This window comes from Phalacrocorax carbo, chromosome 17 (assembly GCF_963921805.1).
Source record: "Phalacrocorax carbo chromosome 17, bPhaCar2.1, whole genome shotgun sequence".
NCBI classification, from domain to species: domain Eukaryota; kingdom Metazoa; phylum Chordata; class Aves; order Suliformes; family Phalacrocoracidae; genus Phalacrocorax; species Phalacrocorax carbo.
In genome coordinates this window covers 12,757,557-12,784,409 of record NC_087529.1, presented here as the reverse complement: position 1 = coordinate 12,784,409, position 26,853 = coordinate 12,757,557, and the positions used below count along the sequence as shown (strand labels likewise).

Here is a 26,853-nt window from a genome sequence, read left to right as displayed (position 1 = left end):
ACCCAAAAAACAAAAATGAATTACCCAAACTAGGAAATCCTAAGATTACCCGTGTGTCTTGCTGTTAAGAGTGGATAAAACAGGTTCCTTGTCACCCGGTCACTCGTGATGACTGGTGTACAGGTACTTGCAAAGGGGTACCCGAAGTTACCAACCAGCCTCTTTAGGGTGATGTGCCGGATGATGCTTTTCTTTCCCAAATTAAAGCCACCGGCAGGAGAGCACTGGAATGAGCTTTTCAAAGGAGATGTGCTGATCAGAGGAGGCTTGGCTGCGTGCTCTGCTGAGATCTGAGCTCGGCAGGAGCTGAAAGCTGTGTGCCACCGCCTCTTGCAGAGGCTTCTCAAGTTCTCATGGCTCCAGGCTCCTGCACCTGTGGACCTGCTGTATGCCGCTGTATGCCATACAAAATCTGCCCAGGCTCTGACTTTGAAGTTCAGTGACTGAAGTTAGAAGGAGGCTCATATACAGGAGCAGAAGTTGGCTACAGTACCACTACAGCGCTCAAAAGTGCAGGAGAGTTGATGCGCTCAGTGGAATACCCACTAATCCTGTTTAGGTTATTGTTGATATGGTTAAAAGATACAAACCCCCTACCCTCCTCCGGAGTGTATATACTGTGTGCCAGGTTTGCTGTAAACTGTTGGAGAAAGTTACTCTCAGACTTTACATGTTATTGGAATTTTCTTCTGTCTGCTTATAAAGCTGGCGAGGTAATTATTGTAGTCCCAACTGCAAGATGCTGAGGGAGAGAAATTAATTCCCAAAATGACTTACATTAGCTTTAGGAATACGAAAGTTAGTCCTTTAATCTCAGCGTGTGGTTGAGATCCTTCTTTCTTTTCAAATGAAGTTCTCAGTACTGTCAAGTTTCTACAAATAACTATTAGTCCCGTCACTCTACTCAGGACTGAGCCTGGCTGGTTTAAAACGCACTAAGCCTGGCTCTGATCGCAAACCAGCTTTTCTACGTGAGGCTGAGGTAATATCCACAAACCTCTTCCTATCTTGACTTTGCAGCATAGCATGAAACTTTCTGTACTGCTTGAGCTCCAGGATCGAGGCAATGAGAGGTGAGCTGAGGACCTCAAACTCAAGTCTTTGGGTTTGTTTAGTTTGGTTTGGTTTTTTTTTTGTTTGGTGTGGTTTTTTTTTTTTTCCTTTTAAAAACAAACCAACCCCCAATCCAAAACCTCAGATATTATTCGAGCACATCAAGGCATGTCAAGGAAATGTAAAATGACATATTGGGAACAAAAGCTTGTTTGTAGTCAGATGATTTCACATGGGGTCCTGAGCACTGGGTTGGATACAGATGGGCTGGAGGAGTATTCGCCTCTCCCCTGCCCTCCCGTGGGTATAATAAATGTGACTCAGATTGGTTAAATCCGCAGGTAGCGTTTTCGCGTGGACGCTACAGTTGAGCTCCTTGCGTTTTCCTCTTTGTTCTGAAATGTCTCTCGCTGTTCAGGCTGGTGTCGTGCGCTGGGTCTTCCTTTTGAACACATCCCCTTTGGAGTTGCGTTTCCTGTGGTTGCCAGTATGGCTTCACACCTGGTTGGTTGTGGCCTGCTTGGCCAAGCGTGCCTGGCTCCTCTGGGGGGCTGGTCTTCATGGGGCTGGGGCAGCGCGGGGGTCAGCGGCAGAGACAGGCATAACCTGGTTGTCTTTTATTAAGACACCGGCTTGAAGTGGCATCAAACTGGCTCTTACCTTCCTATCTCAACATTCAGGCAGCATCTTTGAGGTCTGGGCAATGGAAAGCTTGACTGAAATGTTACTAAAAAATCGCTTGCAGTAGTTACCAGGGCACATGAAGCCCCAGGCTCCACGTGTCTGGGCGTACGCTGTCTTGTGGATTCCTGCAGAGCCGGCTCAGTGGGCACTGGCTGTGGCCTCGTGGCCCCTCTGGTTCAGGAGGGCTCCAGCTGGTTTTGCTCAGTCTTCTGTCTGCCAGAGCGTATTTTAAATATGGGTGCATGGTTTGGGAGGGGGTCTTAGTTGATTTAAGCCTGTTTTCCCTCTTTTTGCAGGTGTGTCAGGAGTAAAAGCAGATCGCTTTGAGGAAGCAATGAGAGCAAAGCACTGCGCACTCTCGCTGGTGGGAGAGCCCATCATGTACCCGGAGATCAACCGCTTCGTGAAGCTCCTGCACCAGCACAGCATCTCTAGTTTCCTGGTTACAAATGCACAGTTCCCAGATGAGATTAGGTAAGAGCTGGACAAAATATCCCCATACTAAAACATTTGGGCGCTGACCTGTGTTTTAATTCCGTTTTATCACTAATCAGAGTCGGCTCTGCGTGAGCACTGACAATGAAAAAGCCTATTCAGCATCTCCTTGATTTTAACCGTAATCTTCCTGTGCTTTTTCTCATCTCTTTCCCTCCCCCAGTTTGATTTTTCTTTTCTGTATCTCTTAAAGTGTGGTTATTTCTGAAAGCAAAGAGAATGTAATCTAGTACCTCCTGGAGGCGCAAGGGAAGGAGAGCAGCAAATGAGCTGAGTTTTGTGCTTGGGGGCACGGATAGCTGGTGTGAGTGTTTCCTACTGTTAGAGCAGGAGACTGAATGTATAAATTGCCGTTCTGGTTTGTCTGCTTCTCTTGCAGTCTAATCTTTGCTCTAACTCCATAAGACCAGCCGTAACGGCTCAAACCAAAGACCTGTACAGCCCAGCACCTCCAGTAGGACCCGGAGTGCAGGATAAGGACGGGTGAAAAGCGCACACTCTTCTGCAGAAGTGGGATCAGCAGTTTTTAACCTCGCTTTCAGAGGGACTTGAGCTGAACGTTCATGATGTTCTAATGAACTCTGATGAAAGAGTCTTTACAAATGCAAAGAACCCCTGTTTCTGGTGTTCTTGAGTATCCAGGCTGCTTTTAAGGAAATCTGAAGCAATGTAGCCAGGAAATGCCGCACGCGGTGCGAGCTGCAAGATGGCTGGGATCTCGTCGGCTAATAACGCTGACAGAGTCCAACCCTGGAGTTACGTGAACGCGTTAGCGGAGCTGTGCGCAGGGTCGCTCCGATATGTCGCTCAGCTTGTCACTTCAGCTCGATGCCTCTCCGTTAGCACTTGCCGGTAGAGCTTCCTTTTCACTTCCTTCTTGTGGTCTGAGTACGGCAGTGAGGGGGGAGGGCATGCAATTTTTGAGTGAGTAATTATACACTACAAAGGCATTCCAAATGATTGAATAATTGTGTAATCAAGTTACTTTTAAGTCATGTATTATGTGCCTGATAGACAGAAATTGCTCTTTCCTAAAAATAGTGTTTTAAAAAGAGAGCACACGCTATATTTTGAAGCTGCGTTTCTTAGGATCTGCTGAATGTTTTTAAAAAGAAACAAAAAAGAAAGCGATAAAATGCTAGTCTTGCTGTCTTAAAAATTGCAACTGATCTTTGGCTCATCAAAGCAAATGATTTCCTTAATGTGGGACTGGAACTATGCACCAAGCTCCCTTTTCCGTTGTCAGCAGAGAGGAGCTATAGTCTAAAAGTTAGTCCTAAAACAGGCAGCACGACCTCTGGCATCCAGCGTGCAAACAGCGAGCGCGGCCCGGGGTGTTCGCTGGGTTTAGAAAAGGGGTCCGCCGGCTCTGCAGACCCCCTGACTGGGACTCCAGCATGGTGCTCCCTGTGCCTTCCTCCCTTCTCTCCTCTTCCTCCTCTCATATTGACTGCAGCTTCATCTGCCTCCAGGCACACACGTTTTCATAAAGTGAAGGAGGTTTTATGGCACATGAGCTCGTGTTGAACAGTTACCTGGCTCTTCTCCTCTTCCTCCTCTTGTTTCTGATTAGTGGACGTTAACAAGAATCCTTGTGTACGTGTTTGTCTTTATGAGCATCAATAACAATAACGAGCAGGTGCTTATTATTGCTCGTAAGCAAATGCTCATTTTTATTATATTGGTGTTTCCGTTCTTTGTATTACTGACCAGGCTGTGTCCCGCCTGGCTTGTGAAACCTCCTCATGGCTGCTGGCCTGAAGTCAATTTACGGCTCTTGCATTGTGCTCGTGATTTCTGCCCAAGTTCAGATGTGGTAAACGCTGTGAATTTGATCTCCTGGACGCCATCTGAGCCGTCTAAGCTGGCTTGGAAACTACAACCAAAAATTACGGAGGAGCATTGGAAAAATCCGTCCTAGTACCATACAACTAAATTTCCTGTTCATTATGAGATGTAGCTGTGTTCCTGCAACATCAGGTTGTGCTCGGCATCTCCCTGCTGCTGGCTGGACCTGTGACCGCCCTTTCTCCTTGTTCCCCTCTGGCAGCACGTGCACAAGGTCGTCCTGGCTCCAGTCCCGGCCATGGCAGAGCCCTGGCAGACTGGATCACTCTGTTTTGGAGCAATGTGGGGCAGAAATCCCTCTCTGGGATCTCTGTGAATTCTTAATTTTCTCCAGTATAACAGTGAGTCTGGCTCTTGCCTGTCCTGAGGGCTGAGTTCCTCAGAGAAGAGATGATTTTATTTTTTTTTTTCTCAGCTCCTGTTTTGAAAAACACTCACTCCATCTTCAGTGGGGCCCCTTTTAATTAGGCAAATGCAACATTAAGTAAAGAAAAGAGTATTTTGGCTATGTTCTTTGAAACTGAATACTTCAATCCACTTATGACTAGAACATTTGGTCATTTTTGGAGATCGTGAGATCGTGGCTTTGAGCGGCCACTCCAGACTTTTTTTTGTCTGTTTTTGTAAACAGGCTTGGTTTTGGTTTTGGTGGTGGTGTTTTTGTTTGTTTGTTTTTTTTTTTCTTTTAACCTAAAATGTTAAATGTGCTCTGGGCTGTTTCATTCTTCTGTCTAAATACATACAGAGAAAATATGTTTAGATGGGTTGTTTGAGTGTCCGTGTTAAGTGGATTCTTCTGGACGGTTCTTGTCACTGTGTCACCTCTGGGGAGGGCAGGGGCTGGGTGTATTTTTAGGTGGCACTGTTTGGCAGCTGCGTAATAGTTTCTAATTTCTTCTCATCTTCTATGAAGAACAAGATCAAGCTGGGCTGTAGCCTGCTCGTTAACAGACTTCACAAAAAAGTGCTTGCAAAACCTTGTCCTAAAACTGTGAAGAGCCGCAGAGTTACGCGGTGCAGTTAGGGTGCTGACGTTCCGACTCGGACACCAGGGTGGAAGGGGCCGGGGGGGTGTCACACGCACTGGCTTTATCGGTTTTGTCTGTGACAAGGGAGCTCCTTTGAGGTTGTTCCTCTTAATGCCCTTCATTATCCCTCTGCTAATGGACCGCAGCATTGCTGCTTCTCCTTTACACCCTTGGGGTTTGTGGAAGGGATTAGACTTGACCCAGGCTCTTTCCACAGCAGAGGAGGTTTAATCTTTTTAGAAGTTATCGGTGTTGGGCTCACAGATGCTGTGCTCACCGACATGATGTGACCAGAAAGACTATACTGCAGGATTTATATGAAATAAGAGCCTTGGAAGAGGAAGGAGAACGTGTTGGGGGATTGTGCTTGGTTTTATTTTCTAAACAGCTTTGGTTTCCCTTCAAAAAATTATTTGACTGATGATGCCAGCTGCAGGTCAGGTAAGTTCAGCAGTAGAAACTGGCTGAATTATGGCTGTATTTCTATTGAATGTGATTATGTTCCTGTGGGCCAGGGCAAATAGAACTTGGGGAAGGGGCTGAGCTTTATGGTTTTTAACCATGGGGGCTGTGGCGAGAAGCAGAGCCCTTCAGTGCCTCGCATGAACCCCTGGCAGACTGCTTTGGGAAGCCTTTCTGGATGTGTTACGGCTGCGCTGGAGTGAAGTATGTTCCAGTTCAGTGAGGAAAAGATAATTAAAATGTCAGCCAGGGCCTCTGTATGTGACATTCTTATCTTTGGGGTGTATTGTTGAAAGTAGGTTGTAACATCTTGTTATTAAGATGATGGTCACTTGGCAGAGACGAACTACTGCACTTGGATAGTTTTTCCGGTACATACTGTATAGTTCCTGCTGCTACTGGACCAGCAGAGCAGCTTGTGCAGAGATACTGTATTTTATGTGTGCTTTGGTAGAAAAGCACAAATTCAGATAGCAGTAATGCCTGTAAACAACAACTCCCTTCTTTTTATTTCCAAGGAACCTTGAGCCAGTAACGCAGCTGTATGTCAGCGTGGATGCCAGCACCAAAGAGAGCCTGAAGAGAATCGATCGACCCCTCTTCAAGGATTTCTGGCAAAGGTTTCTAGACAGTTTAAAGGCCTTGTCTGAAAAGGTACCCAGTTAAGAGTGTATTTTTAAATTTTTTTTTTTCTTCCTTCTGCACCTTACCTACTCAGGACACAAGTAGAAGCCTTGAGAGGCTTAAGATGGACCGTGGAGTGGTTTCTGGATGTGTTGGGAGCATATTTATATGACTTGTACATCAAGGCATATAAAGTCCAGCAAGTTTGATCGGTTTTCCGTGTGGGGAGAAATTAAATGACAAAAAGAGAAGAATGTGTGTCAAATTGGACATTAAACTCTGCTGTGAATATAAGATGCTAGGAGATGGAAAGATTATAAAATAATAGAAGATTTCCTGATGAAGTGTTTACACAGAAAACAGGCTGCTGAAGGAAAACTGGAAGTTCAGGGAAGCCTGGGGAGAGTCATAAATCCTCATGTGGCGCTTAGCGTTGGTTCTCCAAGGTTGGCTTGAAATTGCAGCACATAAAGGGCATTAAAATGTGCGTTCTGGAGTTTACTAGTTCTAGTCGCCCTCCTGTTACATAGAAATCTGCTTATTTCTGGAAGATTTATCTTCAGATCAACTGTTCTGGCTAATAGCAAGGGTGACCCTTTACACTGTCAGTGGTTTGTAGTAGTTTGTGTCCATTTAAGACAGCTGAACAGTGACCTGAAGGCCCATGGGATCGTGCCTGCTGCTGTCGGCTTAGAACATAGCCTACTGTGTAACAGTTTTCATAGTAATTAATGAAGCATTGCATCGCATGCATTAATAAGAATAGTGCTTCATGAGCATGTCTTCCCTCTCTTACTTACTGATCCTGTGCTCTGAGGGGAGCAAGCACTTCTGTTTACCGATTTGGCAGAAGTTGACATGTTACCTGCTGAGATGAAGAGACAAGAGAGACTGTTTCATTTGAATAATGAGTTTTTCTGCTTTCTGAGATGACAATGTTGGACCATTTTCTGCCAAACGTACTTAATGTTAGTCGATGTGGGAGACTCAGTGTAACTGAGTGACGCTTTCTTCCCCAAAAGCATGTGAGGAGCTTGATCAAGATGTTTGCATGCAAGTGTGCGGCTGATCTTGTTAAGCAAAATCTCAGGCCAAACTCTGAGCTTACTGAAATCAGGTACAAACTTACTGAGTTCTCTGTGTGAGTAGAGGAGGCTGTGGAAAGAAGGACAGCTAAAATATTAAAGGCAAAAATATTGAAAAAGGCTTTTGGAGACTTGCTTTTGCCCATTGTTTCTTTCCTTCTGCCTCTCTTGACTCTGGATAGGTATGGTTCATTCATTGCTGTGTGTTGTCAGAAATTTCCTTGCAGAGAATTAAAGGTGAAAGTATTGGCAAGTCTGTCCATACAGCTAAAAATACTCTGGTCAAGGTGAAGAGGAGAGGAAAAAGAAGCTCAACTAGCAGGTGCATTTTCTCCTCAAAGCCAACTGTGCTTTGAAGGGTCCTTGAAACACTGAGAACGCAAGAGCCAGTTAATGGTTGCTCCAGTTGGTGATGCACAGTTCTGCCAGCCCCTGCTCAGCTGCATATTCCATCATCACACGTGGGGGACAGCAAGAAGTCTTGGGGAAGCTGCTCTTTGTTAATGTTATACATGGTTGTGGTACCCAAAAATTACCTTGAACTGCTTCGTCTGGCCAGAAGCACCTTTCTGTTTTCCTTCTGAGCGCGTTGCTTGGTGCTCATGAGTGAGGTTACGCATGGGTCTGTAGGACTGCGATGAATGAAAGGTGGTGAAAGCTACTGCATGGGCTGATTCTTGAGAAATGCAGCTCCTGTTTCGGAATAGGTGGGGAAGCGCTGATGTGTTGCGTCGGGAAACTGATGGTAATGTATCTGGAAACAAAATACAAGTCCCGTGTTTTCTCACTGCCTGACAAACCATCCAGGCTTATTCAATTCTCCTGAGACAAGCTGGTGTTGCAGCCGATAGGAGTCACTGCTAATAAGAATCACGGATAGGTTTGATCTCTGCACGTGTAAAAAGTAAACACAAATGGGTGAAAGGAGTTTTTTTAAAACACACAAGCTGTACCTGGCTGTGCTTGCTGCTGTGTTGTTTGGCAGGTGCCGTTCCCGCACTGTTACCCAGCTTGCTTGTGTGCCCGCTGGCTGTTCTGGGCGCTGTGCTCGGTGCTGCAGGGGTGGGGAGCTAGAGACGGGTCCTGCTGCAAGGTGTTGGTAGTCCAGATAGACAAGGGGAGAAAGGAGGAGGAGGGGACACGGTTCTAGGTGAGCAAGGAGCGAGGATGTTCTCTTTCTTGCCACCAAAAAGCAGGCTGATTCTTGTTAAAAACAGAAATGGGCCTGAGCAGAGAGGTGCATTTCAAATTAGTTACCCTAGTGGGAGGTAGTTATACTGATAATGATTTTAACTGAAGTTCTGCACAAAGTTCCTGAGCCTGTAGTGAGGAGTGAATTTAACAGTGACTTGTTCCCAGTACGATTTGACAGCGTCCTACAGCACGTTGGTGACTGGTTGCTACAAAGTTTTCAAAGGAAGTTCAGGAATAAAAGAAAAACAATCTCTTGTGAATTTTCTTTCTGCAACAAGCAGCAAGAAATCCCCTCCCCAGCCTGCTGCTATTTGGAGCAAGTTTTGTCCTTTCTAGAGTGATTCTCATTGAGATGATCTTCATGTTGAATTTTCTATGCTGAGAAATGTTTCTTGAGAGAGGAGCTTATGTTAAACAGCAAGTAGACTCCCAGAAGGCTCCGTTTGTTTCTTGTCATGTGTCTTCCGCTCTCCAAATTAAATTGAGAGGAAAAAGAAAGACGTTAACATGTGCAATTTAGAACGTGCCCTTTCCAAACGTCACCTTTGAGAAGTCTTGTAGACTTGTTCTCTGACAGCCTTGAGTTCATCAGAATGATTGAGGTGACTTGACTTGATAGACAAGCGCTTGGAGGAATCGCTGAGGATGTGAATCCTTATTCTCATTGTAAGAATGAGAAATCTCTGCTCCAGTGGTTGAAAGACATTTTTTCCAGCCATGGCTTCTTCACAATGCTATATCCAAATAAGAAATAAGGTACAAATTAATAATGAAGGCCCAGAAGCTCAGGAAGGAGGAGGTGGATTTTTTCTTCCCTTGAACTTCTATGATGAAGTTGATGCTTCCGCCTCCCCCCCTCCCCACACCACCAGTAATACCATGAACCAAACATGCGCTGTCTGGGGAAGGAAATAAGGAACCGGTGTTCTTTGAGCTCTCATCCACCAGCAGGCAGACTCGTGATCCATTTGCGTTTTGACTTTGTGCTCCCTTTCCCCTAGTGGTACTAGACCAGGTTCTCTATGTTGAGAAATTTTGAAAACTGTTGTTGTTCTTGTTGTCGTTCATAAATCACCATGTGTTTTCCCAAGCGATAGGGATGTTGACTGAGACAAATGGGAGTCCCCCACCGAGTTGCTGATAAAGGAAGTGGAGATGCAGTGATCTAGTACGGCAAAAGCCCTTACAGATTTCTACCCAGGCACTTTGAAGATAACTGGAGGAAAGATGGTGATGGACATAGCAGAAGAACAAACCCCATTTGTGGTTCAACACCACATTATAACATCTCATCACGTTTTATCCACCTGCTTAGAGGGTAAGACAAGTCTGGAAGCAAGTGGCGGCTGCTCCATGGACATTCGTGGGCTTGATGAGCGCTGGGGAATAGAGGTTCCTGGTGTCACGCACATGCTCTGAGGAGCGCTTTTCCAACCTTGGTGCAGTGTCACCTCTTCTGTCTGTATCTTTTTTACTTAATCGTGATAAATACTGTCCAACCTGCTTGATACACTGTACCTTGCAGTACTTGCTGTGCTGCCAGACACCAAGTAGGCATTGCTGAACTGCTTTAACTTTCAGGGGACAGGTGCCAGTGCTCTCCTAAACAGACTGGAGTCATACAGGGGAAAAACCCTTCAGGTTAATAGATGTTACGGCATTGCAGGAACTGATGATGAAGCAGAACCTGATCCTTCCTGTCCTTCCAGGAGGGTCACAAAAAGCAAAAGAAACAGCTTATTGACACTTCACAGAGTGTGGTTAGGCTTGTGTCTTCAGGCATTGTATGCAACTCTTGCTTTAGATCTTGGGTAAAACCTCGCCCTCACTTTTTTCTTTTTTCCTCTACTTTATTCCCTTTAAGATTTCATGGAGAAAGAGGGTCATGCCTCTGTGGGTGAGGTATAGCAAATGTCTGGTGGTTTTTTTTGTTTGGTGGTTTTTTTTTTTCCTATTAAAAAAAGGACCAAAAAGGAAAATTCTTAGCTCTGCTTGTCCTAGGATATCACATATTTGACAGTGTATGGGTTTGTACTCCTTACTGGAAGGTGCTAGAGATGGTTTGTCCAGAGAAAGGCATAAGGTGTAACAGTGTCCTACTACCATCTTCCAGTTCTGCATTTGCACGCTGCTTGCAGGTAGTTCCTTTTCCATTTCTGGGTGATGAAGACGCCAGCTTGCATATTTAAACATTTTCAGGCTTGCATCTGGTGCTGTTCACTTTAGTCATCTTTCTTTTTTTTTTTTTTGATGTGATCCTTTTTTCAAAGTTATCCTTGGCTTCTATGTGATTACAAAGTTAGTGTAAATACATTGAGTTACATCTTAAGCACGTTTTAGTGCTTATTATGTAATACATGACAGTAACAATTGCTTTCATGAAAAGAGCATTTTTGATTTGCATGGAGATTATTTATGTGGTTACTGGGGGAGGGGAGCTGGTTTGTAGAGCCTAGTCTCATGTTTCTGAGCTAAGTGACTTTTTAAGGAGAATTTAAATGTAAAATTTGCAACAGATGTTAGAATCAGTAATCAATTTTGCCACTATAAATTTAGAAGAATTTGACTCTTCTGCACAGTAAATGCTCTCCACCAGCTGTGTGCTTGTTTTAATCGTTTTGTTAATGAGACTTCTGGCGTAAGCCTTTTGAAACACAATATGATGCGTGTTACGAAGGTACGATGTTTAATATTAAGTTATTGTTGCTGAAACACATCATCTCCTTTCAGTTTAGCTTACAGCAAGCAGCAATCCAAGTGAGGCTTCAGCGGGATGCTTGGCTGCAGCAGGAGTGAAATCTTATTTCTTCTGCCTGTTCCAGTACCTCTTGGTTTGCTTGCAGGCAAGAAAAGGGGGGAAAAATGTTCATAAACACACTTCACAGTCAAAATGGTGTTATTCCAAGCTGCTGGTTGTTACTGTGTGTCTTATGAAGACAGGATAGGGAGGCTGGGGGGCAGGCAAGGTGTCTCTGGCCACGCAGCAAGCCTGAGGCAGAGGTAAAATCCGTGTTGTCTTAGCCCTTGGCCAATGCTTTGTCCGTTATCCCACATCCATCCCCTCCTCATTACTGCCTGGTGTTTTGGGGTAGCCAGGCCTGTGGGGTATTTGCTGCTTGTTCTTGCCAGGGGAGCAGTTAGAGCTGCAGGGAGGCTGCCCAGCTGTCACACTTGTGGTTTGGTAGAAGGCACTCCTCCCCCTCCCCATGCCTTCTGGAAATGGGCTCTGACCTCTGCAGTGTCAATGGGAGAAACAGAGAGTGCTCCTCAGCCGCTTCCAAATTCACCCTTGTCTTTCACTCCTTAACTAGCACACTTTATTTAGCTTGCCTGGCTTTTCAGCTACTTAACATTTAAGAAGCGTTCACTATTCTTACCCTTTATTAAACATGATCTTTTTTTGCCTTGAGCTCTTCCTTAGAGACTGCATGAGAGATGCCAGACTTGGCTTTTAGAGAACTTGGTTTAAACCAGTCTCTATTCCCCCTTCCAGCCCTTCTGTTATTTATTAACCCAATCCCTAGCAAAGGGCTGCGCTGTTCCCTGGGGCTTGGCTTTGGGAGCCAGAACTCCCAGCTGCCCCAACAGGCTCCATGGTCTTGGGGATGTCTTCTCATTTTCTCATTCTTTAGTTGTGAAATAGAACAGGAGTCTTCATGTAAAGCACCCTGAGAAGGCAGAGCATATGTTTTGTTGTTTGGTTTTTTGGTTTTTTTTTAATGTGAACTCTTAAAAAGGAAAGAGTGAGCCTAAAATTCTGCTTGTGGCAACTAGGCAAAGGAAACTTGTATCTGCACTTCATTTTTAAAACATGTTTTTCTTTAAGCCTATAAAGTTGAAGTAACTGGGCCAAATGCCATAGATTGGGATTTTGCAGAGCATTGCATAATATTCCATTCTGCTGAATGCATTAGCTGTTGGGTTTTTCTACTCACTGACCGATTATCATTAGCTCTAGCATGATGGTTCAGATAAGAAGCGTTTATTGGGTTCATTGAATCTGTTCGTTTGACGTATCAGGAAAGATGAGTTGACAAAGCATCTGTAAGTGATCTGTTTTCTCATCTCAGACAGTGAGCGTATAATTGAGGTGAAAACACTGCAAACGAGAAAATGGGTTTTATGGGAATGTGGTAACGGGTGTGCTGGTGCCCCTCCAAAGCAGAGGGAACATACTCACGGGCTTGTGCGAGGCAAATAAGATCAGGAAGACTTACTGCTTTGGAGGGGTGAGAAGTAAGGGGTTAGCTGCGACGGAGTGCCGTGCAGGCACGCTCGGGTGAGAGAGGCCGGGCTGCTGGGGCCAGGCTTGCAGAAGTAGCTGAAGCGACACACGGACTTGGTGCCTTGGGGCTGTTCGGTGCTGCCTGTCGTCCGGTGGGGGGGCTCTGGGAGGGCTCTCCTCTGCTTCAGGGTGAGATCGGTGTGCGTGGCTCAAACTGCTGCTGAAGGTGATTTGAATGAATGTAGTTGGTTTGGGGCTGAAGCGGCTGGGGAGGGCTTGGTCTCTTCCTCCGGTTCTCCTTTTGGGCAGGGTCCTGCAGCAGGTAGGTGCTAGTAGAGCTCAAGGAACAGTTGTGTCTTCAGTGCTCTGCTTGTCAGTGAGCTTCCTCAGCTCCCATTTCAGCTTCCTGGGGTTACCTGAGTGCTAGCGAGAGCAGAATATGACCCGAAACTTCCGTTGTCAGATTGACTTTTAGTGATAAACCGGCCTGTGTAAAGAAGTGCTGCTTTTCCTTGTCGCATGTAGATGTTTGTGCCTTGGCCCCGTTCCTTCATATTGCTCTCCCCTAGGAAAAAAACCAAAGGGAGCTGGTGTTGAAGTTGGGTAACTGTAACTTTGGTCGCTCGGTGGTGGGTGTAGGTGATGGTTGTGATCAGTGGGGGTGGGGTAGGCTGTGACCTCCCAAACCACGTGCCCCATCCATCATTTCTGTAGCTGCCGAAGTTACCCATCTGGAGCCTTGCTGACTCGCAAGTTGCGCGCTTGAGAGCCAAGTCTTTTATTTTCTCCTTGGATGAAACTGCTGTTAGATTTGCCAATGTAAGAAACGCAGGAACTACAACACATGTATTCAGAGTCTCCTCTGAAGCTGCTAAATTGCTGGACCATCTTTCGTATAAATCTGTGGAGTTCATTGTCTTGCACCTACTTGAATACAGAAAGCTGGTAATTAGTAACAGTGACAAAAGGTCAAAGCAAACTGGCAAATCAATAGTGATTTTATTTTTTGTTTTTTACACAATTAACACCTTTTTGATGGGTAAGATCGGCTTCTCTCAAATTTGTTCAGCCGTTTCTAAGTGCAGTAGTTGGGAGCAATTACTGTGCTGACTTATTTGGGGATCTCCCTTTCTTGTTATCCCAGAAGAGCGCTTGGCTGCTCATAAATCTGTTGGGTAGAGGGACTGATATTAGATGCACTGTAAATGATCTCTTCTAACTGCTTAGCTCTAAAAACAGAGGAGCATTGAGAGTATAGGTGGTGATGAGCCCCGGAACTGGAGAGTTGATGATCCATAGCACTCAAGCGACTGTTTACAGACCTGCAAAAACGTCTCTCTGCTTCATTGCCTTTATTTCATTGTGGCTTTGTGTGTTGAAATTTGCTTAACAACCTTGAGGAGCCTCATCACCCAGCAGAGCTCTTCTGAAGAGTCCAGCTTTCTGTGAAAGTAAGAAGATCTGAAGGTTTTTTGTAGAGACTGCGTCACTAAAAGAAAGCTTTAACTTGAGATGTCAGGGTTTGGGGTAACGTCAAGCCCGTACCCCCAAGGGCAGGCCCAAGCACGAGCAGAAGTTGCCCTGTGCATCCAGAGACACTTATGACTTTGTTAAACCCTTTGTTGTGATTTTTTTTTTTTATTTAAGAAGCAACATAATTTTTAAAAATCCATATATTGGGCTTATGAATGCCTTTGAAAGGTGCAGGATTTTATTATTGTTGCAGACTGGACTCACTCCCCTGCAGAAGGTGGAGACTGCATACTGATAGCTGTCGTCTTCGTCCCGCATTTGCTAGGCAGTGTTCCTGCCCGCGGCTCTGGCTGTGCTGGCAGGTGCTGTTTTGGTCCAGAGGCAGGTAAGTTACAGTTGCGGAAGGTGGGTAATCTGACAGATAAACCTGTGCCTCAGTGAAACGAGGTGAAGGGATGGAGCTCATCAGTAGGGGCATGGGGAGTCTCCCATCTGAGCTTTGCGTTCAGGCAGGTCTGCGAAGCTGCCTGCTCTGCAGGAACGGGACCTGGCTTAGACCCTGACGCTAGCCCTGGTCTTTGCCATGACTTTGGATTACTTCTACAGTCTGTTTTGAGAGATTCATTCTCTTTTCTTCTTTACCCAGCCTATCTTGCATTGAGCAAATCCTGCTGATTCTGCCCTAAATACTCAGTTTTCAAGCATTGCTTCTGTCGCAGTTGTCTGTGGGGAACTGACTTGCAAGTCTGAGGGAAGAATACCGCACTTTGAGCGAGGTGGGGATGGCTGGATGCTGCCTGGTGGCAAGTGAGAGCTCTTACGTTTTGCACGATGCTTCAAGAGAATCTTATCTGGTAGCTTTCAGAGATGCTCAGTTACTTCATGTTCATCGTGTCTCTGCACTTGAGAGCACATCAAGCACAGGAGCGGGGCTGAGGTGAGCTTTGCTAATGCCAGTGCCTGACCTCCTTGGAGCTCCTGTACACGGGGATGTTCCCCCCTAGTGGGTACAAGGGGTCCAGGTCAGGTGCAGTCTGATGGTCACCCAGTTGTCGTGGAACATTTAGATAGCTTGTAGTAGTTTTCATCATATTGAGGCAGGGGCGATGGCTGCCTGCAGTGGATTGCTGGGTGCACCTTTGCACGGCTGCAAGATGAGTGGAGTGCTGTGCAGAAACGTAGCGGCAGGTCCTTTGCAAGCAGAAGCAATGCTTGCCTTGTGAGCTGCCAGTCTGCAGTCTCTCCAGACGCTCTTCCGTGATGCTGACCCACACGGGCTGTGGGACCCGCGGAGCCAGCGGGGGTAAACTTTCTCAGCAGATGGAAGTGATGGGGTAGGGGTTAAGGAGTTCGAGTACTGCTCCCTCCTTTGAAGTGGTGGTACTCTACAGATTTTCCTAGAGTATATCTGTAGGGGGTAATCCTGTAAACTGCTGGGAACTGAAAGGAGTCCAGCTCCTTGAGGCTACAGCCCAGATGCTAACTGCTCAGAACAAAGGGCCGGGTACGAAGCCTGCAGGAGCTGCTAAAAGGGTCCGAGTGCTGCACCTGAACACTCGGGTAGGTGCTAGTGAGGAGCGTTTGGAGGCGGCTTAACAGCAGCCACTGCCAAACAGCTGTTTTGCAGCAGGATTGGTCTCGAGCATCACCCAGGTGCTGTTCAGGTGCTGCTTTCCCAAGCCTGCCTGTGTGGAGCATCATTCCTGTGCGTGCTTGGATGGGGAATGTCCCTTCTCGATGCTTCACCTCCTGGCACGTCTCACTCTGCCCCAGCACTGTGCAGGAGCGCTCGCGGTCCCCAGCTCAAGCTGGAGCTCAACTGTTTAATAGGATGGGCAGTTAAAATGTTTAAAGCCTATTTACCTTCTCATAAAGTTTGTTACTCTAGAGCCTAACTCCTGAGTTAGGGCTTTATGCGAGCAGTAGCCTTGTAAGGATTGTTTAATCAATAAGAAAGAAATTTACTTTAGACTCCTTGTTTATGTTGTTCTTTGTTAAATGAAATGGGCAGGATTTTCAGCAGATCATGGTGGGGCTTTCAGTTCTATTTTTAGGTGATTTGGACAAAACCCAGATGAAAAAAATATTATAAATCCTTTGCTTCGCAGACTACAAAAGTGATTTTTAACAAGGTAATTATGTTTTTATGGCGGATTAATCTCTGCTTTCAAAATCATTCGACTCTTGAAGTTGCGTTGCTGGTTTGTTGTTTCCTGAGATAACGAGCGTCAGTTTATTCTCTTAAACACAGTAGCCCCTTCCCAGGCTTCGGCCGAGCCTGCGTGCCGTGCCGCGCCGCGAGTCACGCGTCCGTCGCGACTGCATGGCTGGCTGCTGCCGCCCGCGAGTCATACCCATGAAAGTGCTGACGCTTTGTCAAATCGTGGACTCTCTTTTTACCTTACAGACATGATGCCTCTTCATTTTTCGTTATCCTGCAATTGCTCGCTTAAACCATCGTTATTACGGGATTATTTAAAATGCAGTTTATTCTTCCTTCCTGGATCCCCCATTGCTGAGCAAAAAGCACTGACTTTGAGGAAATGCTCTCTTAGAGCCCTGCAAAATTTCAGTGGGATGTTGTTTTCCTGACTGAGATTTCCAACTACAGAGGTCTGTAAGGAGGCATCCAAGTCTCTGGCTGTATCTATAAATAACTACTGGGATGGCTTAAAAATACTGAACACCTGGCAGCTGATGTGGGGGAGATTGGGTTCCTCCATTGGATCTGGAGAGATTTTGGTGAACGTTCAGTTCATTCTTTAGCCAGAAGCATTTGGCTAAAGTTGGAGCCTGTTTTTAAACTGCTCTTATCCTTCCCCCTCCCTCCCCCCCCAAATGAATGCCATTCAAGTTTTTTCTTCTTTTTTTCAAGTTCCCCAGTCTGTGGGTTAAGATATTTTGCACATTACTGTTCAAAACAGACTTTCTTCGTTGCCCTCCTCTTTGGGGCTCCCCGGCTTGTCTGTAGTTTGTTTTTGATGTTGTCCTTCTCTTGACTTCCTTGCACGGCCGGGGTTACAGGTGTGCGTTACTAAGTGAGATGTTTGAAGCGGTGCCTCTCCGGGACCGCCACAGCAGGTACCCCAGGCTGCCCTCATCTCTGGCCAAGCAGCCAAGCCTGAGGCACCAGGTCACGGAGGGACATAAGTGCATGGAGCTGTAGCTGTGCGCCCCTTCTGGGGAACACGAAATGAAAGGAGGCTGTGGGAAGTCCCAGAGGGTGATTTCAGCTTCTCCCCATCACAGGACTGGATCTGATTGCCTCTTCTCTTCTCCGTGCGTGACCAGACACAAGTGTGTTTACCCGTCCTGCACCTTGCACGCTACGTGCTGGCCCAGACGAAAGCGGAGGTGCCTACTCAGCTTCAATACGAATAGTTTTTATGGTCAGATCGAAGCAAGTCAGTGATCCTCCTGGATTTTGCACCTCTCTGGCGAAGGGGCGGTTTTGCAGAAGGGATGGAGCCGAGGGCCCGAGCAGGTTGGTTGCTGACCGAGCTCCCGTGCTCGTCCTCGCTTGGTGCTGAAGAGCAGCAGCCGGAGCTGGGCGAAGTGCTTGTCACTCAGTGCCGGCGTGGCAGGTCCCTGCTGCGGTGGCAGCTGCTGCTCCGACCCGCGGGGCTGCTGCTTCTTAATTGCAAGATGGCAGTGTGGGAAAGGTCCTGATCTCGCCTGTATTTGGGAGCCTTCACAAGAGCATACCCTGCCAAGCTTCTTGTTCAGGTCCTTTCAAAGTCAGCGGGACCTGGGAACAAACTTGGAGCGTTGCTGAAGGCTTTTATCCCGGTGAAAGCGCTTTTAGTCACTGCCCCCGAGTTCACTTTCTGCTTAGATTCGAGCCCATCTTTGCTTGTAACAACTCCTTGGCGCAGGGCTTGGTGGGAGTCCTACCCAGGCTCGTGCTGATGCTTTTTCTGGCTGTTTGGTGTTAAACATACTGTATTTCCTCAGGAAATGAAATACCGTCAGGCTGCGCGCTCTGTTTAACAGCAAGCTTGAAGTGTTTTTTTGCCAATGATTTGATATGATCCATTTTAATGCTGTTCTTCTATTTTAAGTTATGTTGCATTAGACTTTTTTCCTCTGTATAAATTTTACAGGATAATTCCTTAAAACTGCCTTAGAAATATTGAAAACAAATAATCACTGGAATATTGTTGGTGCTGATTTACAAGAGTAAGTGCATTAAAAATGAGTCCATGGAAAATTAATAAGGAGCAGTCATGGTTCTGGATTTACTTAAGAAAAACATTTTTAAGGCTCAGAACAAAGCTGTTGCTGTACTTCGTCTTATTTTTAGAGATTTTTAACTAAACAAACTGATTAATTTCTACTGAAGTGTGAAGCAATAAAGTAGATTACAAGCAATAGGTGGCAAGTACAGGAAGAATGATTGTGGCTTAGGACGCTGGTTTAGGAAGGTAAGATAATGAAATATGATTTCTTTTCTCCTTGATTCCAGTCTGGATCGCTTATTTCTGTGGTTCGTACATCAGTAGGACAGCTCACAGGCTGAGCAGCTTTTCTGGTTTAAAATTCTGGCTTGGGAATTAGTACTGATGTGCTTGTCTCGCTCCAGGATTGTCTTTTTATTTTGAGGCAGAATTTCAAAGCTGGTCAGTACAAACCGATTTTGTATGACATGAGGACAGTTGTGCTGACTGATTTCTGTCTTTTAAAAAAAACCTGGTCCAAACCAAAAGTCCAACTTTCAATTTTTTGTAATTATTATTCATGACAATTTTTTCATCTTATTTCTAAGGCTGTAGAAAAATAAGAGATTTTGTATGGCTTTCAGACTCGGCACCTCATAATAACAACACTTGTCCGAGAAACAAAATTGTCTCTATCAAGTATATTAAAACCAAGAGAATTAGTTTGCTTTGCTCTTCGGCCTTTGTTGAAGGGGACTGACTTGGGATCCTGGTGTCAAGGCGAGGGGTAGGACCAGCCCCTCCTCATTTAGCTGTGTGCGCTTCGGAATTGGTTTTGTGACCCGATTCTCTCACAACGAGCAGGAATGGCTTTTCCATGAGAAGATAGTACCAGGTTTGTGGGGGTGCGTAAAAAGGGTTTTTTTATGTTAAAACAAAACAAAAACCCAAACCCCAACCCTTACATCCTAGTTTCCTTGGCGTTAGAACTTCAATATTGAGCTGGAGCAGGTGAAGAGTCTTCGCTTGCTGCTTTAAAAAGAGGGTGGTGGTGATGGGGTTGGTTTCCTCTTGCGTCCTGGGGGTGACATGGGGACAGCTGTCGTGCCGTAAGATACTGGGCGAAGACCGAGGGCTTCGGTGCCGATCTGCAGGTGGATGCTGGGGCTGAGTGCTGCCACTTCTCCAGCAAAAATGAAAGTTCTGAGCTTTGCTCTGGTTTTACAGGAGAGTAGCTAATGTGTTAATTATCTTATGGTAATATGCACCTTTTTTAGCAGTGAAGACAAAGCCTCAACTTGCTTTAAACCGGTGTATTAATAGCAAGTGCTTGAACAATGTATGTTTTTAGTAGGTACCTACGCAGCATAACCTATTCAGGATTTTTGCTTTAATGAGTATTAGCCTGAAGAAAGGAAGCTGAAAAGTTTTGTGCTCTGTGCTGAGTTAATCTTTGAAGGGGAAAAAACCTCCTCTGCTGTGCGAATCTGCCCAGCAGAATGCTTTCAGGTGTTGGCAATGTGACTTTCAGGAGGATGTCATCCCTCTGGTGCTTGTTCAGGGCTGGTTGGGTAGTGATAGATGATCCCGAATGAAGTGATGAGCCCTTTATTTAAGGGGATGGTCCTGGTTGCCAGAAGAATTGATTAATCTGCCGTCCTTTCAAGGGCACTGAGTCTTTCCCTGATGATGTTCTCCTGGAGCATGATGGGTGCTACAGCTCATCTGCAGAGCTCCTGGGAGCCTGGAGGCTCAGCAGTGCTGGATTTGGGAGAGGCACAGGTGATCTCCAGCCCTCTCTTACAGAGCCTCTGCCTCCAGGCTGAGCTTTCCAGGGTATGGAAAGCTGGGAAATTTGGGGTGTGTTGGCATTTGAGACTTCCTTTTGCTGTGTTTTGGATCTTCTGTCCTTCACAGGGTTTTATGTATAAAGATGTGCGTTACTGAATATGGTGAATAGACGCTCGGCGGCAGGGATTTTTTTCTGGTTGGATCCCCGTGACAAGTAATTTCCAAGTGTGAAAATTGCTTTGATATCTTTATTCAGGGCTCGCTCACTTAGTAAGGTGTTGCATAACCTGAACAAGGGAACTGAGTCAAGTCTTTGGGGAGGACAGCCTCTCCCTTCGCAGGGGCTGTCACTCGGAAGGGGCAGCTCGCCTCCTACCGCCTGAGAGCAAGGAGCCTGCCAAGAGCACCAGCGCTGCACCGGGCTGCGGGGTTGCACGCACGTTGCAGTTCTTTGTTTTGTATCATGATCAGAGCGGGTCCTTGCCAGCTGGGAAGCTCTGAAAATGTGTCATGAAGTTGGTTTAAGTCAAGCCTTTCATTGAAGGAAATAAGAAAAAATAATGAAACTAAGAAGCTGGCTTTTGAAGTGGCTTCTTATTCTTCATCTAATACCTGCAAAGGACCTGTGAAGTTGTGTGAAACAACGAGCAATTTCTGTTTAGAGTCTGCACCATAATTTCTGTTCCCCAAGGGAGCTTTCTCCACTTAAGCAAAGCAGTGTTTCTATTGACAGTGTTGGTTTTGTTACTTGAGTTTCATTAGCTGCAAAATACGGATTTATGTTGAGTCGTCTGTGAATGAAGTGTCATTTTCTAGCAATAAAATTATTTTATCTCTATCTAAGGAGGGTGTATGAGTGTTCAGAATACCTGGTTTTAAGGTAGTGAGTAGAAGTCTGGGTTTTGTGGTGTTTATTTCCAAACAGCGGGACACTGTTACTCTGCTTTATCGAAAGAGCAAGTTCAAGTGACACCATCCAAGGTAGGGTCCTGTAGGACTTTGGTGCATGGTTTGGAGGAGGAGGTTTGTCTGCTCTTTGCCTTTCTCTCCCAGCCTTGTGCCGTCCCATGAGGTCCAGTCCTGTTCCCAATGCCTCCCTGCCATGGCTGGAGAATGGGGATGCTCCCCTGCCTCGGCCAAACTGGTATCAATCTATCAATCCAGCAAACTGCTCTTTACAGTAGGGTTGACGTGTTCACCCCTCCCTCTTCCTCCTGAGATTAGACCTGGGATGTTTTATGAAGAATAATTATATTTGATGTATGAAAAGATGAATGTGGGGGAGGAGGGAATTAAAGAGAAATTATTCAAAAAAAAAAAAAAAAAAAAAGGCAGCCTAAATCCTTCATGGTTATTGAAGCAAGAAGGGAACACTTTGTCAAAGTGACAGGTGAAGCCTTTATTTTAACATCTGGGCCAGCAGCTGTCAGAGGAGCAGTGTCACCTCCTGGACTTGGGTTTGGTCTGGGGTGTGTTGGGTGGTTTGCCTTTGACGTTTGGCCGTTGGCAAAGTATGTGCATGCAGAAAATGCTCATTTGCAAATGTTATAGGACTAGGAAAATTTTAAGATGGTTTCAAAGGGAAATGTAACGGCCTTGGAAGCGGGCAGAAGCGCCAGCGATGCTCCAAGGGCTGGGCTTCGCGCGGGGCTCGGCATGGCCAGGGTGGGTCACGGCGCTGCTCTCCGAGCTGGGCTGTGGAGCCACCGCAGTGCTTGGTTTTGTGTTTCAACGTGAGCTGCTGCTGGAGGGGTGCAAGAGTGCAGCGGCTTGGCGACTCGTCCGTGGCTTCACCCGCACCTCAGCCACCCTGCGGGGGACGGAGGAAAGGCACCGCATCCCCGTCGCTGGTCCCGATCGTGACTTTGAGCTCTGGCCGGGGGGGCACTGCTGGTGTTGGGACCAGGGCAAGAGACTCTCTTGAGACTTTTTGGACTTTTTATCTTCTGGTTGAGAGACCAGGATCTTGGGCCCAGTTAATGGCACTTTTTTTTCTTTTAAAATAATAAGTACCCTTCCCTCACCCCCTTCAGTTTATTTTTTTTCTTCCCCTTGTGCCCTGTTCTGGCATTCAAGGGCTGTGATGCTTTTTGGGGTAGCAGGGATTGTAGCAAGAGCTGCCTGAAGCGAAAATACTGTGTTTTCCTGGGTTTGTTTTTTTTTTTGTTCCTTTATCCTGAAGCCTACTTTCTCCTCAAGTGTTTGGGAACCAGAAGGCTGAGCTAGCCCCCGTTGGCTTGCATTTGTAAGACCCCGTTAGGGAAGGGTGACAGTGCTACATGGTTTTCAGAATGCAATGAGAGAGAAGGGGCAGTACCTCTTTCTCGAGCATGCTGCCAACACCAGTGTGGCTTATGCGTCCTCCAAAGAGTAAGGTTTTTTAAAGATTTGGGGGAGCAAGTCATAGTGTGGTATGTGCCAAAGTGGTTATCATAGTTTTGTTGTTTTTTTCTTTTAAGATATTTCTTGGACAATATTCTGCATTAAGTTGCCTTTAATGGATAAACTACCACATATAATCCCAAAGAAACTGCATGTGCTGTATTTTAGAGAAGTCTGCTGTGATAACCTGAGCAAAGGTTTGGGAGTGGAGAGATATTTGTATAAAATTGCTCAGTTTCTACCCATATGCTCAGTGGCCTGTTGTAGGACAAAAAAGTCTCCCATTAACTGCTTTTACACCTGAGACTGAGGGTTGAGAGTTGGAGGAATTCATCGGAACTGGGCAGGGTCACAGAACCACGTTGTCCCTTTGCTCCCGAGCGCTGTGCACTAGTCTGAAGGAACATCTCCCGCTGTGAAGGACTCGCAGAAGCCGATGCTGATTGTCCTTAAGCAGCAGCACAGGCCCTTCCACGTGCTGTTTTGGCAACCCTTAAGGACGGGCTTTGCGCTTTCGGCGTGTGGTGTGACCTGTGCTCGTTGCCGTTACGATGATGTGCTCGGTCAGAGCAGCATCTCCTCCTGAGTCAACTGATGTACCAGGGGCAAGAGTAAGAGCATTGCTGACCCCTGAGATTTGGGAGGGAGAGGGGATTCTCTGTAGCCCTTGCTCGCCCGCATGGTGAATGCGCTGTGACCTGCAGCCGTGCAACGCTCTTCTGTACCTTGCAGAGACAGAGGGGAGCTCTTTTCTGCTGCGTGGCTGCAGATTGGAGCAGAAGCATTGAGAAGTCCAGCGCGATGGTCTGCTGTGGCAGACCGGTTGGGCTTGGGGTGCAGCCAAAGAGGCTTCATTTGGCTTTCAAGTGCTCACAGCTGAAAAAATAATAACCCTTTAATAGTCAGTTATTCTGTTTCTGCGATCAGCTGTTTGTAGAGCATGCTCTTCGGCCGTGATCGCACTCAGGCAAAGGCTGAGGATTGCTGCTCAGTGCTCTCCTTTTCCCCGGGCTGGGTAAGCATAGTCAGCGCTCGGAGCAGAGGGTTGTGTTGAGTGAGAATGCGCCCCGCTTTCCCTGCAGACCTGCAGGCATCGTGCCATATAACTCCTCCCGTCAACTCCATGTTTTTCATGGTATTACTTTAAAAGTTATTCTGATTTCCCCAGCCTTAAATAGATTTGTTTCCACATACTCAACTGCTCTTCTCTCTGTGCTCCCAGCTCTTCACTGGGCTCTGAACTGCTGCTTATTTAATCTCCCGTGATTATGATCTGACGGGAGGGAGGGCTCCCGCTCCGGCTGTAAGTAGGCTGCTTGGTTGCAGCATGTACTGTCTGTTGCCCTCCCAAATTGTTTTGTGCTGATGCTCGCCTAATCTAAGGGAACGTTCTCGAAAAGCTGCTGCTTGTTATCCTTTCTCGTGGGGGTGGTCTGCATGCTGCCCGTGGCTCTCCTCCTGAAAGGCACTTGACAAAGATCTGCAGGTGCTAGGTGGGCAGGATGGGAGCTGTCAAGGTGGGAAGGCATCTCTGGAGATCCTCTAGTCCAACCTGCCTATTCAAAGCAGGATCAACTCGGTAGGTTGAGTGCGGAGTATCTCCAAGCATTGAGACTCCTCAGCCTCTCCAGGCAACCCCTTCTGGGGTTTAGTTACCCTCCCTGTAGAAATTTCATTTAAAAAGGCAATTTTCTGTGCCTCAGCCTGTGCCCTTTGCCTCTTGTCCTTTCCCTGGGTATTGCTGGGAAGGGTCTGTCTCCATCCTCTTTAATTCCCCCACCAGGTGGTTGTTTATGAGGGCTCATTCTCCTGTTTTCTTTCCCATCTCCGATTTTCCGTCACCGCACAACAGGCATGCGCGGCCCTGCTGGGCCCTGGAGCTGCCCCTTCCTGGGAGGCTGATCATCAGCTGCACAAAGAGCTTTTTGGCGTAAAATAGATGCGGTTCCACGCCCTCAACTTTCACCCTTTCGAAAGGCTCATTATCGTATTAACTTTTTCTTTTCCGCTAATGTTACTCTGATGGCTGTCTGAAGTGAAATAATGGTTGCTTTTCCTGGAAACACGGGGCGTAAAGCATTGCAGTCTGGTTTTATATCCTGATGGTTTAGATCATTAAATTCTCAGGCCTTAAGCTCTTATTTCTTGTTTTTCAGTGGCTATTAGAGGATCTCCCGGGGCCCTATTGTACAACCAAATACAAATAATGCATTAATAAAACAGGATTGTCTATTTGTACTGCCAGCAGTCTGTAAGGATTACTTGTATATAACATTTTGTGGTATTAGGCCCTTAGTCATTTTCGTCTGTCCCTTCTACCACTTCAAAAAAAAAAGTGGTTTTTCTCTCTGCTCAGACCATGCTTGAAACGCTCCCCTCTGGAAAGAGGTTTCTTCAGCTGCAATATTAATTTCTGATTTTTCTACCTTTTTTCTCTGTGTGCCTTTGGCAGTATTTTAGTTTCTTTACCTGCTTCTTTTGCCGCCAGTCATGACTAGTTAATACAGTTTTTGTGATAGTTCAGTTACTGAAGTGATGGATAATACACGTGGGCTGCAGTTCTGACTTGTCAGTTAGTGCTGCCCGATGGGGGGAGAAGCCCTTTTAATGCGCTTACAGCAGTTTTAGTTTTATGAAGTACTTGAACTTTAAAGCTAGACTTCTAAAATGATCTAGGATGTATATTGGAGAGTATTAAAAATGAGATTTAAAGAGGAGAAAGCCCCTCCCTTCGTTCAGGCATTCATTGCCGTAAGGAGAAACACTCGCTGAAGCGTTGTACTTAATGTATGTTAGGAAATATTGTGATAAAAGTGAACGGATACGGTTGCATCTTCTCCGCAAAGCTGCTGTTGCAGTGTTGCATTACTCAGCTCTGCCGGCGCTGCTCGTGTTCAGCCTGTCAGCCTGAGCTTCGAACCATTTTTTAGCAGCATTTTTATGTTTAGTCCCTCTGCAGAATGAGTGTAAAATATTTTTTTCTCATAGGAAAAGTATTTGCGTGCCTCAGCCTAGTTCCAAAGTGGGGAGAGAAGGAACTGTTCGTTATAAGAACAAAGCACAGAGAGCGATTGGGGATTAGCCCCTAAAATCCATTTTTTTAGATTAGAGAAGGAAGAAGTGAGATGGTCCCAGCACTTGCACGCACAGACGTGCTGGGCAAGGGTGTCCCCACTCGCCCTGGCTTGCAAGCTGCCAAGTGACTGGACTTCAGATGCCAGAAGAAAGGGGAGGGAGGGCTGGCAGGCTGCTTGGTGGTGGTCGTGGCACACGGCTGTCCTCTGCCAACATGAGGGTTTTTGCAAATGTTTGTATTTTTTCAAGATTTTGCTGGTCCGGTTGGGTTTTGGTCACATCTGTGCGTGTCCCCCTGCTCCGAGGCAGAAGCAGCTGTTGGTGGCTATGTGCCAGCTTTCCACGCCACACCACCACCAGCCTTCACGTTGCGACCTCCCGTTGCATGGGTGGCAGCCACTGGGAAGCAGGGCGGCTCTTCCAGTTGCTGTCAGTGATTTGTGGCCTTCCCTGAACCTTCCCCATCTGCTCTGGAAGTTGCAGGGATGGTTTGGGAAACACCCAGGAGCGTATAAAAGATGTTGACAGGTGCCGGAGGCTCTGCCTGTGATCCCAGAGGGAGGCAGGGCTCCATAGGGTCAGTCCTGTGTTTATGAACCCCGGGGGACCCCTGTCTTCTGCATCGGCAGGGACTGAGCCACATGTGTAGGAGCAGGCAAGAAACCTTCCTCCCTGGATTGCTGTCCCAGCGAGAGACGTCCCGGCAACGGCCGTAAGTGCAGGGCTGAGGATTGGCGAATAAGAACCAAGTGTGTATTTGGTTCTTCTTTAATAATCACGGATGTTAATCTTTGCAATTTGATTTAATCCATTTTTTAATAGCGTAGACTTGGATTTCAATAAAATATATTGCTTCCGCTGTATTTTGGCAAGAAACATGAGCTGCAGGCAGTCCCTTCCAGTGTGGTCTCCTGCGGGGTGTAATGTGTTTGGCACATTCTTCTGCCAGCAGGGATGGAGGGGTGAACCAGTGTGACCCCCAGAAACCCAGAGCACTCCTCTGAAGTCCCAGCGTGGCACTCCCAGAGTCATCTCCCTCCAAACCATTGACTTCAATTTTTGCTGCTAAGGTGCTATTCATCTTTTTATTGCTTAAATGGTCTTTTCCAGCTTTTAGAAAATGTTTTTCACCCTTTTGGAGGTCTTGTAGAGGAACTGAAACTGGGGAGAATGCTTGGTGGCATTCTCTAAGCTTGCTCCAAGCGAAGTGGTGGTACCGTAAATGACACAGGTCACACGTGTGCCTGCCGCAGTAGCAGATGCTCCCCTGAACGGCC

The 26,853-nt window shown here is 46.5% G+C and overlaps 1 protein-coding gene across 4 annotated transcripts in view; it reads left to right on the top strand.

Annotated features, from left to right (window-relative positions):
* LOC104043065 (S-adenosyl-L-methionine-dependent tRNA 4-demethylwyosine synthase TYW1-like) overlaps nucleotides 1–26,853 on the top strand; it is a 110,315-nt gene that overhangs the window by 51,047 nt on the left and 32,415 nt on the right. For all 4 annotated transcript variants that reach the window (XM_064468144.1, XM_064468146.1, XM_064468147.1 and 1 more), the window contains exons 12-13: nucleotides 2,034–2,211; nucleotides 6,089–6,224. In XM_064468144.1, the coding sequence (XP_064324214.1) occupies nucleotides 2,034–2,211; nucleotides 6,089–6,224 (314 nt within the window). The remainder of the gene's footprint in view (nucleotides 1–2,033; nucleotides 2,212–6,088; nucleotides 6,225–26,853) is intronic.